The sequence below is a fragment of the Entelurus aequoreus genome, linkage group LG22 (assembly GCF_033978785.1).
Source record: "Entelurus aequoreus isolate RoL-2023_Sb linkage group LG22, RoL_Eaeq_v1.1, whole genome shotgun sequence".
In the NCBI taxonomy this organism is placed as follows: Eukaryota; Metazoa; Chordata; class Actinopteri; order Syngnathiformes; family Syngnathidae; genus Entelurus; species Entelurus aequoreus.
The window spans coordinates 35,187,547-35,203,528 of record NC_084752.1 but is presented as its reverse complement, the minus strand read 5'-3'; the positions used below and the strand labels follow the sequence as shown (position 1 = coordinate 35,203,528).

General features: G+C 39.6%; 1 protein-coding gene across 1 annotated transcript in view; it reads left to right on the top strand.

The window, feature by feature from the left end:
• ctnna2 (catenin (cadherin-associated protein), alpha 2) overlaps positions 1-15,982 on the top strand; it is a 960,302-nt gene that overhangs the window by 812,826 nt on the left and 131,494 nt on the right. The window contains exons 11-12 of the mRNA XM_062033032.1: positions 2,610-2,766; positions 3,636-3,836. Coding sequence (XP_061889016.1) covers positions 2,610-2,766; positions 3,636-3,836 — 358 coding nt within the window. The remainder of the gene's footprint in view (positions 1-2,609; positions 2,767-3,635; positions 3,837-15,982) is intronic.

Sequence of the window (15,982 nt, the reverse complement as noted above, 5' to 3'; positions counted from 1 at the left end):
TATCAATCCTAGTAGTCCTCTTCACCCACATGTCAACCCTAGTAGTCATCTTCACCCACATGTCAAATCCTAGAAGTCCTCTTCACCAACATGTCAATCCTGGTAGTCCTCTTCACCCACATGTCAAACCTAGAAGTCCTCTTCACCCACATATCAATCCTAGTAGTCCTCTTCACCCACATGTCAATCCTAGTAGTCCTCTTCACCCACATATCAATCCTAGTAGTCCTCTTCACCCACATGTCAATCCTAGTAGTCCTCTTCACCCACATGTCAACCCTAGTAGTCCTCTTCACCCACATGTCAAACCTAGAAACCCTTCTCACCCACATGTCAATCCTAGTAGTCCTCTTCACCCACATGTCAATCCTAGTAGTCATCTTCACCCACATGTCGATCCTAGTAGTTCTCTTCAGCCACATGTCAATCCTAGTAGTCCTCTTCACCCACATGTCCATCCTAGTAGTCCTCTTCACCCACATGTCAACCCTAGTAGTTCTCTTCACCCACATATCAATCCTAGTAGTCCTCTTCACCCACATGTCAACCCTAGTAGTCCTCTTCACCCACATGTCAATCTTAGTAGTCCTCTTCACCCACATGTCAATCTTAGTAATCCTCTTCACCCACATGTCAAGCCTAGTAGTCCTCTTCACCCACATGTCAATCCTAGTTATCCTTTTCACCCACACGTCAATCCTAGTAGTCCTCTTCACCCACATGTCAATCCTAGTAGTCCTCTTCACCCACATTTCAAGCCTAGTTGTCCTCTTCACCCACATGTGAATCCTAGTAGTCCTCTTCACCCACATGTCAATCCTAGTAGTCCTCTTCACCCACATTTCAAACCTAGTTGTCCTCTTCACCCACATGTGAATCCTAGTAGTTCTCTTCACCCACATGTCAACCCTAGTAGTCCTCTTCACCCACATGTCAATCCTAGTAGTCCTCTTCACCCACATGTCAATCACAGTAGTCCTCTTCACCCACATGTCAACCCTAGTAGTCCTCTTCACTCACATGTCAATCCTAGTAATCCTCTTCACCCACATGTGAATCCTAGTAGTCCTCCTCACCCACACGTCAATCTTAGTAATCCTCTTCACCCACATGTGAATCCTAGTAGTCCTCTTCACCTACATGTCAACCCTAGTAGTCCTCTTCACCCACATGTCAATCCTAGTAGTCCTCTTCACCCACATGTCAATCCTAGTAGTCCTCTTCACCCACATGTCAAACTTAGTAGTCCTCTTCACCTACATGTCAATCCTAGTAGTCATCTTCACCCACATTTCAACACTAGTAGTCCTCTTCACCCCCATGCCAATCCTAATAGTCCTCTTCACCAACATGTCAATCCTAGTAGTCATCTTCACCCACATTTCAAACCAAGTAGTCCTCTTCACCCACATGTCAAGCCTAGTAGTCCTCTTCACCCACATATCAATCCTAGTAGTCCTCTTCACCCACATATCAATCCTAGTCCTCTTCACCCACATGTCAATCTTAGTAGTCCTCTTCACCCACATATCAATCCTAGTAGTCCTCTTCACCCACATGTCAATCCTAGTAGTCCTCTTCACCCACATATCAATCCTAGTAGTCCTCTTCACCCACATGTCAACCCTAGTAGTCCTCTTGACCCACATGTCAATCCTAGAAGTCCTCTTCACCAACATGTCAATCCTAGTAGTCCTCTTCACCCACATGTCAAACCTAGAAGTCCTCTTCACCCACATATCAATCCTAGTAGTCCTCTTCACCCACATGTCAATCCTAGTAGTCCTCTTCACCCACATATCAATCCTAGTAGTCCTCTTCACCCACATGTCAATCCTAGTAGTCCTCTTCACCCACATGTCAACCCTAGTAGTCCTCTTCACCCACATGTCAAACCTAGAAATCCTTCTCACCCACATGTCAATCCTAGTAGTCCTCTTCACCCACATATCAATCCTAGTAGTCCTCTTCACCCACATGTCGATCCTAGTAGTTCTCTTCAGCCACATGTCAATCCTAGTAGTCCTCTTCACCCACATGTCCATCCTAGTAGTCCTCTTCACCCACATGTCAACCCTAGTAGTCCTCTTCACCCACATGTCAATCCTAGTAGTCCTCTTCACCCACATTTCAATCCTAGTTGTCCTCTTCACCCACATGTGAATCCTAGTAGTTCTCTTCACCCACATGTCAATCCTAGTAGTCCTCTTCACCCACATGTCAATCGTAGTAGTCCTCTTCACCCACATGTCAATCACAGTAGTCCTCTTCACCCACATGTCAACCCTAGTAGTCCTCTTCACCCACATGTCAATCCTAGTAATCATCTTCACCCACATGTGAATCCTAGTAGTCCTCTTCACCTACATGTCAACCCTAGTAGTCCTCTTCACCCACATGTCAATCCTAGTAGTCCTCTTCACCCACATGTCAATCCTAGTAGTCCTCTTCACCCACATGTCAAACTTAGTAGTCCTCTTCACCTACATGTCAATCCTAGTAGTCCTCTTCACCCACATGTCAATCTTCCTGAGGAGAAAACCCAAGTGGCCCCTGACCTACTTTAAAAATGCCGATGAGGAGCAGACTTCTTACCTGGGTCTTCACAGGTGATCAACGCTGCCCTGACTCTGGCCGCCCGGCCCCAGAGCAAAGTGGCCCAGGACAACATGGACGTCTTCAAGGACCAGTGGGAGAAGCAAGTGCGCATCTTGACCGAGGCCGTGGACGACATCACGTCGGTGGATGACTTCCTGTCCGTCTCAGGTATGAGAATGTGGAGATTGCATATACGTTTGTACATTGGTCATAATTAAAGTTCTCCTGTGACCAGGGACATATTTGCTGACTTTTAAACAATGATAAAATATTTTGTGAGTTAAAACATTTTTTTGTTTGTTTACATTCAAAGGTGCTAGCTTGCTGTTAGCGGCTAGCTGCTGTATCCTCCTACGGTGTGTAGTGAAGCATGTTTAGCTATTCCTCGTCCTTTTCCTTGTAAGAAACATACTTTATTTGTCGCCATGGAGATGAGGATTAGTGATTTGGAAGTAGCTAAAATGCTTTGGACGAATGTTAGCCACTAGCTAGCTGTGTTTGAAAGCACAAAGCGCTGCTTCAGTGTTTATAACTTCGCCTTTATTGTTAGTTTTTAAGCCAAAATAGGTCCATTCTCCCTCTTCTGTCTCCACACTGTTTCTGCTTGTAGTGCTCTCGTATTACCAGCAATGTGCCTCGTCCGTGGAAAAATTTAAAAAAAATAAAAATGTACCGGTATTTTTCAATAGCTGTATCGTCCCTTTTTTAATTAGTTAGTACGGCGGTACTTTTTAAGTACAACCCGAGTCCTGACAAAAGCATACAGAGTTTGATACTGCTTTTAAACTTGATTACCGACCTAAACACACCAACACCGCACTTCCTCATTATGCACCAATGACAGTTACAGCCAGGGAAGTTGCATTCACCAACCACCGGAATTATGAGCATCAATATTACAAAATGGGCTTTCTATATTTTCTATATTCTATTTTGCCAGATTAATTAGGACCATTTATTTTGATTTGTGGCACAGGACCTAAAAATCAATACCTAATATCCGTTTTTTTTTTTTTTTTTTGTGGTTTTCCCCCAAGAAAACCACATTCTGGAGGATGTAAACAAATGCGTCATCGCACTGCAAGAGGGCGACGTGGACACCCTTGACCGAACTGCCGGAGCCATCAGGGGCCGGGCGGCTCGCGTGGTGCACATCATCAATGCGGAGATGGAGAACTACGAACCTGGCGTCTACACCGAGCGGGTGCTGGAGTCCATCAAGCTTCTGTCTGAAACGGGTGAGTCCACCTTCATGTGCTGGTAATACCTGCTTACCTTCTCCACTTCTTAGACTTCACTACTCACGTATTTCTTACTGTGTTTTTAAAGCTAATCTAGCTTATCTATCAGCCTGCCTGCTCCTGGCTTTCTCTGGGTGTGTAACATGTTTAGCCTCGTCTTCCAGTGATAATAGTACTTAAGATATTAAGAAATGCAGTTTATTTGCTGTAATGGAGGTGATGATTATTATTAGTTTGTACGATTTAGCCAGAGAGAATCAACGTTTTTGATCGGCATTAAAATGCATTAATCAGCAATGGCCGATCACATACTTTTTCACGAAAATCGATCAATACCAATCGATGGCCGATCGATCGTCACACCGCTCATTGCAACATGAGTTTTTTTTGTACAATATGGTAATAACTGACCATGTGGTTCAGAGATTATTGTGGTTCGTGCAGTAGGCAACGTACGGTTACCCACAGTAGGAAGGAGATTCATATGGCCCCATTCGTTAAGGTTTACCCGACACATGAAACGTGACGAATTGGTTGTACTATAGCACTTTAGCCGCCAGATGGCAGTAGAGTGTGGAATTTTTTTTCCAATGTGTTTTGTGGCAATTCCAACTTGTAGCGTGGCACTTTCCATCATTTTCATCAGGAGAACGCGGGCCGGACTGGTAAAATCATGGCATAATAACTTAAAAATAAAGACAACTTCGGTTAATTTTTATTTGTTCTAACTTTGGCCAAAAATAGAACAAATACATTCTGAAAATGTACATACTACAATTAATCCTCTCTCCAAAAGTGGAAAACTCTGAAGAAAAAATTGGTGTATTTTCAAAAACACCACGAAGAACACAATGAACTTAGACTTTGTCTCTGTGTTTTTACAAAGCCGTTAAACTTTAAGCACTTCCTGTTTGGCAGTTTATTAAAAATGTTCGGAAAAGAAACCGATTTTCCGATTTCCACAAACCGCCGCATTGGTGAAATCCGCAAACTGCCACAAAACATTCATTTATCATCACTCAAATATTATAATTCTAATGAACTAACTTGCTTTATTACAAGCTAGCGTCATTATACAGGACTGCAGTTCTTGGAGGAGGTCAAGTTAAAAAAAAATTAAAAATGAGGCACTCCTAACTTGGAGAAGCCAAACCATCAGTTTTTATATTCCTCTTTTCTGTCTCTGGGTGTGTGCTAAGTCAAGACAGCATACCCTGACCATAAAATGAGATATTTGTGGGTAAGTGTCTGAAAAACAACTGCTTTAAGTCATAACTTAAATGTTGCCATTGAGGTAGACATGAAGTCTCTTCTCAAGGATAGGGCTATCACTTTTGCATTCCGAAGTCCCAATTAGGGCCTCTTTCCTACGAGAAGTGATCCAATCCACCTGCAAATGTCAAACTAAGGCCCCTTATCTTCATAGTGCCTTCTTAGATGATATTCTTTCATTAGAGCCACACTTTCTCCACACAGGTTTGCCTTTTACCTCCGTCCACATGTACTCTGGCTTGAAAGCCCTGTTCTCACCGTCCACCTTCCGTTCAGCCATTATTGGGGAAGGGTGTTGCTGAAAGTTGACATCTGCCCTGAACGCTGATGAATAATGAAGCTGCAGTGAGTTTGCAGGCTACCGTTGCATTGTGGGTAATGGAGTATTGATGCGTGCAAAAACAGCAGCAGGCGGCTGTGGCCTGCGAGCTGCTTCTAATACTAATCAAATATCATCCCGGAGACCCTAGATCATTCATTCGCGGGCCTTGACTTTGACACCTAGTTCTTACAGCATTGGTCATTTTCTAAAATGAACATTGTTATAGTTTTGTTGTACCAATGTTTGACTCCTCCTTGGTAGTTATTTTAAAGCAGGGGTGTCAAACGTACGGCCTAGGGCCCGAATCAGGCCCGCGAACAGGTTTTATCCGGCCCGCGGGATGAGTTTGCTAAGTATAAAAATTAACCTGACATTTTTGAATGAAAGGAACGGCTGTTCTAAATGTGTCCACTAGATGTCGCAATAGCAATTCTATGTATCTTTGTAGATGATGCAACATATGTACAAAATATACCACATGTTAGTACATCAGTCGAGGAAAATGATCAAACTACATAAATAACATACTGTAATTTGTGTTATGGTTGGAGGGAGGGAGTTGTGACAGCACAGAACAACAAGGGGGCAATATTGCTCTATGTATTTATTATATGTATATACAAACAATATAATAAATAATGAATAATATAATTGAATTAAACAACAATGGAATGGTGTGTGTGAACTAGATCCAAAAGGGGTGTATGGTGGAAGACTATGTGTATGAATAATTAGCTGTTGAGTATTACCAGAATTGTTGGATGAGGAAGCAGACAAATCCAAAGGGGTAAGGCAAAAGGGGCCCGTGATCCAAGCGAGGTCCGTGGGGCAGAGAGAGGCGTCAGAGTCCGTGTCCAGAGCGGTGGTCGAGGATCAAGGGAGGCAGTCGAGATCCTGGGTAACGGAAGGAAAACAGGGACATCAACAGAAGGTTATATTCCGGCGAGGGATGGCAGGTTGTGCAGGCTTATGAAGGCAGGTCTGATCATCAGCTCCAGGGGTGCATATTTCTGATCACCCACAGCCTTGCCGGCATGTGGGCGTGACGCGGTCAGCGCTGCCAGCGAAGGTGCTGGAATACCCAGCTGCCGGGGAAAAGCGAGTTCGAGCCCGCGCCGTGACAATGAGTTGACTGATGAACATTATCAAATAATTTATTCAGAAAATATAAATAACGACAAATACATTATTAACCGCAACATGTAAATAAAACCCAACAACATTATGATTTGTACATTTTCAGAATGTGCTTCTTCTATTTTTAAACAACGAAAACAATCTGAAGTTGTCTCTATTTTTAAGTTATCGTGCCGTGATTTTATCAGTCCGGCCCACTTGGGAGTACATTTTTCTCCATGTGGCCCCCCCATCTAAAATGAGTTTGACACCCCTGTTTTCAAGTGTGTTTTCTTCAAGAGATCTGTACAGTTGTTGAAGGTGTGGTCATGCAGCCTCACTTTGGAGTCAAGGAGCACCAGGGACCAGATGGTGTTAGACTTTGGAGAGGCTCTGGTGCAGCGCTGCCGCTGATTAGATCCAGGACTTTGATGCAAAGCCGTTGGCATGTGGAGTGGCATGTCACGGTGCTTTTATCAGCTTCCCGGTAAATTACAAAACACACCTGTCTGGCTGTCCGACAGTTTCAATCGGTTCATTGGCTGTCATACAAACCCTGGAACCACCTGTTCAGTCCTCTGTTCTCCATTTATCATCAGTGATGGGTTTATTTTGTTTCTTTTACTCTTCAATCGTAATGTGCATGCCTCATGGCAGATTGCAGCAAACCTTTTAGTTTAACACAGCAGCAGGCAGGACACAAAAAGATGGCACTGGATATGTTTTGCATTTTTAAATTAAAAAACATATTTTTTCCATATATTAGCCGCACCGTACTGTAAACCGCAGATATATATATATAAATACATATATTAGCCGCACCGCAGATATATATATATATATATATATATATATATATATATATATATATATATATATATATATATATATATATATATATATATATATATATATATATATATATATATATATATATATATATATATATATGTGTACACTACCGTTCAAAAGTTTGGGGTCACCCAAGCAATTTTGTGGAATAGCCTTCATTTCTAAGAACAAGAATAGACTGTCGAGTTTCAGATGAAAGTTCTCTTTTTCTGGCCATTTTGAGCGTTTAATTGACCCCGCAAATGTGATGCTCCAGAAACTCAATCTGCTCAAAGGAAGGTCAGTTTTGTAGCTTCTGTAACGAGCTAAACTGTTTTCAGATGTGTGAACACGATTGCACAAGGGTTTTCTAATCATCAATTAGCCTTCTGAGCCAATGAGCAAACACATTGTACCATTAGAACACTGGAGTGATAGTTGCTGGAAATGGGCCTCTATACACCTACGTAGATATTGCACCAAAAACCAGACATTTGCAGCTAGAATAGTCATTTACCACATTAGCAATGTATAGAGTGTATTTCTTTAAAGTTAAGACTAGTTTAAAGTTATCTTCATTGAAAAGTACAGTGCTTTTCCTTCAAAAATAAGGACATTTCAATGTGACCCCAAACTTTTGAACGGTAGTGTATATATATATATATATATATCTGCGGTGCGGCTAATATATGGAAAAAAATCGAAATATGTTTTTTTAATATATAATATATATATATATATACATATATATATATATATATATATATATATATATATATATATATATATATATATATATATATATATATATATATATATATATAGTATTTATATATATATATATATATAGTATTTATTTATATATATATATATATATATATATATATATATATATATATATATATACAGTATTTATATATATATATATATATATATATATATATATATATATATATATATATATATATATATATATATATATATATATATATATATATATACATATATACATATATATATATGTATGTTGTAATATGAGTTATTTACACAGAAATATTGTATAAATGTTTATTTACATGCCTTAATTGTTTTCAAACAGTGTCTGTAACACGGCAGTAAAACGGCCGATCAAACAAAACAGAAGCTCACTAGCTGCGAAAAAAACTAGCTCTCCAATCAGCTAAACAGACTCAATTAGTCCACAGTGACGTTTTGGTGAATTTACTGAGGAATTTGTGAAACTGAAAGAATACAAAAATAATACCATTGTACGTTAATAATACTAACACAGACACTTGTAAACGTTATACATATTAGCTAATGCTAACGACGCTAGCTTGATTACGTTACAATAGCACATACAAATATGCAAGAAAACACACCTACAGACATCACATATTGGACGGTTTAGTAAGTACGAATTGTTGTAGTTATATTGTAAAACTTACAAACGTTGCTTGGAGTGATAAATGAAGAATCCATACCAGTAGAAACGCTATTAACGGCTGGACGACTGAAGAGCACTGCTACTTCCGGTTGAAAAGCTCGTCCAAAAGATGGCGCCATAGCACGAACAATAACACACTTTTGATTGTTTGTTTTTTTTTTGCATTATGGCCACCAGGGAAGAAAAATCCCTAAATGCGCTGATCCTTTTTATAAGCCGCAGGGTTCAAAGCGTTGGGCGAAAAAGTAGCAGCTCATAGTTTGGATTCATGAAGCCAAGTGTCAGATACTGTACACGAGTTATGCTTGGACAGTTCTACATCATGAAACCAATATTGTAAGTTTGAAGTCAACATTTGTAACTGGAATACAGGAGTTAAGATAGCAGCTGGCAAAAGTCCAAACTAATAAAGAAGAAAGCAAAGTTACAGAAATAAATTGTGAGATATGCTGACGTCAGGCGTCTGTTGTCCAAAATGTACTCAATATTTAAAGGGGACCTACAGTCTCATCACTTAAAGCGGGAGTGAACAAGTGAAGAATGAACTACTGACCCATCAAACCTTATCAGTCCCAAAGAGAAAGAGATGATACAGTATTATCTGCTCACAGATGCTGCCTGGTGGGGTTTGAGCACTCTGCAGCCAGGATTCTCACAGGAATGAGGCAAAAATACAACCTTACCTACCGTTTAAGGATTGTCTACTTATCTGACTTATTAGTTGTTGTTACAATGTTGGATTCCCGTGTTAAACAACGTGTCAGATCGTAAGTTTCAAGCATTTGGGCGGGAGCTTGCACGCAGTTTTGTGTTTTGCAGTACTTCTTTAAACAGTGTGACATCACAGTGTGGTGGACGTACTTATTTGGGCATTTTTGACCATGTTTGGAAAAAATAGCCATGATGTTCGTCTTCAAGATGTATTTTTCAGAGGTGTGGACTCGAGTCATATGACTTGGACTCGAGTCAGACTGGAGTCATGAATTTGGCGACTTTAGACTCGACTTGAGAAAATGTACAGACTTGCAACTCGACTTAGACTTTAAAGGCCTACTGAAAGCCACTACTACCGACCACGCAGTCTGATAGTTTATATATCAATGATGAAATCTTAACATTGCAACACATGCCAATACGGCCGGGTTAACTTATAAAGTGCAATTTTAAATTTCCTGCTAAACTTCCGGTTGAAAACGTCTATGTATGATGACGTATGCGCGTGACGTCAATCGTTGAAACTGAAGTATGTGGACACATTGAATCCTATACAAAAAACTCTGTTTTCATCTCAAAATTCCACAGTATTCTGGACATCTGTGTTGGTGAATCTTTTGCAATTTGTTTAATGAACAATGAAGACTGCAAAGAAGAAAGTTGTAGGTGGGATCGGCGTATTAGCGGCTGGCTGTAGCAACACAACCAGGAGGACTGAGAGATGGATAGCAGACGCGCTAGCCGCCGAACTCACCTTAACTTTCTCCGTCTCTGGGCCGCCGACCGCATCTGTGATCGGGTGAGTCCTTCGTCACACCGTCGATCGCTGGAACGCAGGTGAGCACGGGTGTTGATGAGCAGATGAGGGCTGGCTGGCGTAGGTGGATAGCTAATGTTTTTAGCATAGCTCTGTGAGGTCCGGTTGCTAAGTTAGCTTCAATGGCGTCGTTAGCAACATCATTGTTAAGCTTCGCCAGGCTGGAAAGCATTAACCGTGTAGTTACATGTCCATGGTTTAATAGTATTGTTGATTTTCTGTCTATCCTTCCAGTCAGGGGTTTATTTCTTTTGTTTCTATATGCACTTAAGCCCGATGTCCTATCACGTTAGCTCCGTAGCTAAACTGTTTCGCCGATGTATTGTTGTGGGGATAAAAGTCACTGTGAATGTCCATTTTACGTTCTCGACTCTCATTTTCAAGAGGATATAGTATCCGAGGTGGTTTAAAATACAAATCCGTGATCCACAATAGAAAAAGGAGAGAGTGTGGAATCCAATGAGCCAGCTTGTACATAAGTTACGGTCAGAGCGAAAAAAGATGCGTCCTGCACTGCACTCTAGTCCTTCACTCTCACGTTCCTCATCCACGAATCTTTCATCCTGGCTCAAATTAATGGGGTAATCGTCGCTTTCTCGGTCCGAATCGCTCTCGCTGCTGGTGTAAACAATGGGGAAATGTGAAGAGCCTTTCAACCTGTGACGTCACGCTACTTCCGGTACAGGCAAGGCTTTTTTTAATCAGCGACCAAAAAATGCGAACTTTATCGTCGATGTTCTCAAACTAAATCCTTTCAGCAAAAATATGGCAATATCGCGAAATGATCAAGTATGACACATAGAATGGATCTGCTATCCCCGTTTGAATTAAAAAAATACATTTCAGTAGGCCTTTAAAATAAAATGACAAAACTTTTCTCCTACATATAAAAAGTGCAACATTAAACAGTTTCAAGTCAACTCATCATGCTTAATTTATTACAGCATTTGGGAAGCCTGTAGTTGATTTTTATTATGTAAATGTTATATTTTTATCAACATGTGATAGCAGGGACCCTGCCATTCAAAACTAGGCTGCTCCATTACTAATGATTAATGTAACTATAGCTGAAAAAATAGTACAATAGCAATAGGAGAGACTATTCATCCCTGAACACCATGGAGTTAATGTAGGCTTATTGATGCACTTACATTATTATATCAACTATCAGAGACAGAAACTCTTCATTTAACATAATGTCCTTTTTTGCTGCTTCAACACAGCTCAATCAACACAGAAAAAAGGTCAAGTGAAATAACAGACAGACAGGGCTTTGCTGTCCGTAACACACACACAGACACACACATGCACTCTGAATACGCACTGCTGATTGGCTGTTACCGCTCTGTGTGTAACCAATCAGATGGTTGTGTGGGTGGGACAATGCTGGGTGTTGTAGAGGACTGACAAGAGACAGGCAGAAGGAATCGGAGCAGCTTGTTAAGACTTTAGCTTAAGATGTCCGTGTGGAAACTTGTTCGGTACACCTCCGAACCGAACCGAAACCCCCGTACCGAAACGGTTCAATACAAATACACGTACCGTTACACCCCTAGCTGCACGTTATGAATGTGACCGTGAAAACACGTCCAATGACTAATATCTGGACCACCAGGAAGTGTGTTGAAGCAGATTCAAATCCTCATAGGTCCATTTGGGCTGAATTTGACAAATGCACCATTTAGAGTTGCGTCAAAGAAAAAAACAAACAATAGATTTAGCAATTATCGGACTATGTGATTCAAATCAAAATATTGACGCCTTTTAAAAAAAAGACAGGCCTTTGTTTTCTTTGGTTTCTGATTGACGCCCACTCCTTCCCCCTCCTCCGCCTCCATCGCGCCAACTTTTGCTGGACTCACCTAGTTGGTGTCGCCGTTGTCTGCCTCTCCGCGTCCTTCTGCCGACATAATTGCATCACAATCCTTACGGCCAGCTGATGAATGGCGAACATCTTCCTGTGAGTCACGTCACCATCAGTCTGAGATGACACGCCCCCCGCCCCCTGCACCCCCATGATGGACCTCATGCAGCTACCTGGCACACGCGCTCATGTTATTACATTAAATTCACCTTCTTTGATTGGGATGGTCAACTGATAAAGTGCATGACACATGACTCACGCATTAGGGCTGTAAAACGCTTCCATTAATCCTCCGTGAAGTACTCAGCTTGTTTCTACAGTCAAGAGCGACCCGGAGTTGTTATTGTGTTTGGCGTTCCTTTTAATTGAGTTCAACGGGATAACGTAATGATCTTATCTCCACGGCCATACATCATGCACTGTATTGCTCACATCATGCACTGTATTGCTCACAGCTCGGGGATGAAAAGACCAACTAAAAAATGCACTTTTTTCTTTAAATTTGCCTATTCATTACAATTCTTATGTAAGACAAGAACATGTATGCATTGTAAATCGTAAATAAACATTAGCAAAAGTCAGCTAACAATGGAGTTAAAGGGAGTTGCTCTATTCCGCTTCAAAAAACACTCTAAAAAACCCCTGTCAACCTCTTATATACACACTGTAAGTGTATATATATATATATATATATATATATATATATATATATATATATATATATATATATATATATATATATATATATATATATATATATATATATATATATACACTACCATTCAAAAGTTTGGGGTCACATTGAAATGTCCTTATTTTCAATGAAGATAACTTTAAACTAGTCTTAACTTTAAAGAAATACACTCTATACATTGCTAATGTGGTAAATGACTATTCTAGCTGCAAATGTCTGGTTTTTGGTGCAATATCTACATAGGTGTATAGAGGCCCATTTCCAGCAACTATCACTCCAGTGTTCTAATGGTACAATGTGTTTGCTCATTGGCTCAGAGGGCTAATTGATGATTAGAAAACCCTTGTGCAATCATGTTCACACATCTGAAAACAGTTTAGCTCGTTACAGAAGCTACAAAACGGACCTTCCTTTGAGCAGATTGAGTTTCTGGAGCATCACATTTGTGGGGTCAATTAAACGCTCAAAATGGAGAAATGAAGGCTATTCTACAAAATTGTTTGGGTGACCCCAAACTTTTGAACGGTAGTGTGTATATATATATATATATATATATATATATATAAAATGTAGTAACCGACACCTTCATAACAATATGTAATATGTTTTATATACACACTGCAAGTATATATATAATGTAATAATAGACACCTTCACACTGCAAGTATATATATAAGGTAGTAACAGACACCTTCATAACAATATGTAATATGTACAATATACACACTGCAAGTATACATATATATATATATATATATATATATATATATATATATATATATATATATATATATATATATATATATATATATATATATATATATATACATATATATATATGTATATATATGTATATATATATATATATATATATATATATATATATATATACATGTGTATATATATATATATATGTATATATATATATATATATATATATATATATATATATATATATATATATATATATATATATATATATATATATATATATATATATATATATGTATAATGTAATAACAGACACCTTCATAACAATATGTAATATGTACAATATACACACTGCAAATATATATATAATGTAGTAACAGACATCTTCATAACAATATGTACAAAAGCCAAAAGCAATGAAGTTGTCATGTTGTGTAAATGTTAAATAAAAATAAAAAAGAGAATACAATGATTTGCAAATCCTTTTCAACTTATATTCAATTGAATAGACTGCAAAGACAAGATATTTCATGTTCACACTGAGAAACGTAATTGTTTTTTTGCAAATAATCATGAACTTAGAATTGAATGGCAGCAACACATTGCAAAAAAAGCATTTTTACCACTGTGTTACATGGCCTTTCCCTTTAACAACACTCAGTAAAGGTTTGGGAACTGAGGAGACACATTTTTGAAGTGGAATTCATTCCCATTTTTGCTTGATGTACAGCTTAAGTTGTTCAACAGTCTCCCTTCTCATATTGTAGCGTTCATATTGAACCACACATTTTCAATGTCTGGACTACAGGCAGGCCAGTCTAGTACCCGCACTCTTTTACTAGGAAGCCACGTTGATGTAACACGTGGCTTGGCATTGTCTTGCTGAAATAAGCAGGGGCGTCCATGGTAGCGTTGCTTGGATGGCAACATATGTTGCTCCAAAAGCTGTATGTACCTTTCAGCATTAATGGCGCCTTCACAGATGTGTAAGTTACCCATGTCTTGGCCACTAATACACCCCCATAACATCACACATGCTGGCTTTTACACTTTGCGCCTGGAACAATCCGGATGGTTCTTTTCCTCTTTGTTCCGGATAACACAACGTCCACAGTTTCCAAAAACAATTTGAAATCAGAACACATTTCCACTTTGTATCAGTCCATCTTAGATGAGCTCGGGCCCAGCGAAGCCGGCGGCGTTTCTGGGTGTTGTTGATAAATGGCTTTGGCTTTGCATAGTAGAGTTTCAACTTGCACTTACCGATGTAGCGACCAACTGTAGTTACTGACAGCGGTTTTCTGAAGTGGTCCTGAGCCCATGTGGTGATATCCTTTACACACTGATGTCGCTTTTTGATGCAGTATCGCCCGAGGGATCCAAGGTGTGCAATATCATGGCTTACATGGAGTGATTTCTCCAGATTCTCTGAACCTTTTGATGATATTACGGAGCGTAGATAATGAAATCCCTAAATTCCTTGCAATAGCTGGTTGAGAAATGTTGTTCTTAAACGGTTCGACAATTTGCTCGGGCATTTGTTGACAAAGTGGTGACCCTCGCCCCATCCTTGTTTGTGAATGACTGAGCATTTAATGGAAGCTGCTTTAATACCCAATAATGGCACCCACCTGTTCCCAATTAGCCTGTTCACCTGTGGGATGTTCCAAACAAGTCTTTGACGAGCATTCCTCAACTTTCTCAGTCTTCTTTGCCACTTGTGCCAGCTTTTTTGGAACATATTGCAGGCATAAAATTCCAAATGAGCTAATATTTGCAAAGAATAACAAAGTTATTAACCAGTCCGAATGTTAAATATCTTGTCTTTGCAGTCTATTCAATTGAATACAAGTATTCTCTTTTTATTTACCATTTACACAACGTGACATCTTCACTGCTTTTGGGGTTTGCAATATTTACAATATACCCACTGCACATTTTCAGGACTTATGCAGACCCCAAATACAGATCAGCAGGTACCGGAAGTTAAGAAAAGTTGGTTTTGCGTAATATTGGGAAACAAAACGCCAGATAATATGTCTGCTAATGGGTGCCATTGTGCGGTCCTTATACACACACCATAGTAATACTTGTATCTCTGACTACGGTAATCCATCAAGTGGTGTGGCTTCAAAGTCGTACTAAAACATTTTGACGGATTTTTGAGCGCCGTGTGTAATGGTCTTTATTTTCAATGTAACATTTAAAGTTTTGGTTGTTGTTTACTGTCGTCATATTGCAGTCTACATGCCTCTCTCATGTGTGACTGCCATCTACTGGTCACACTTATCTTTACATCATGTACCAAATAAAATAGCTTTGAGGTCGGTAAGCACATCCCGAATTATTCCGTAC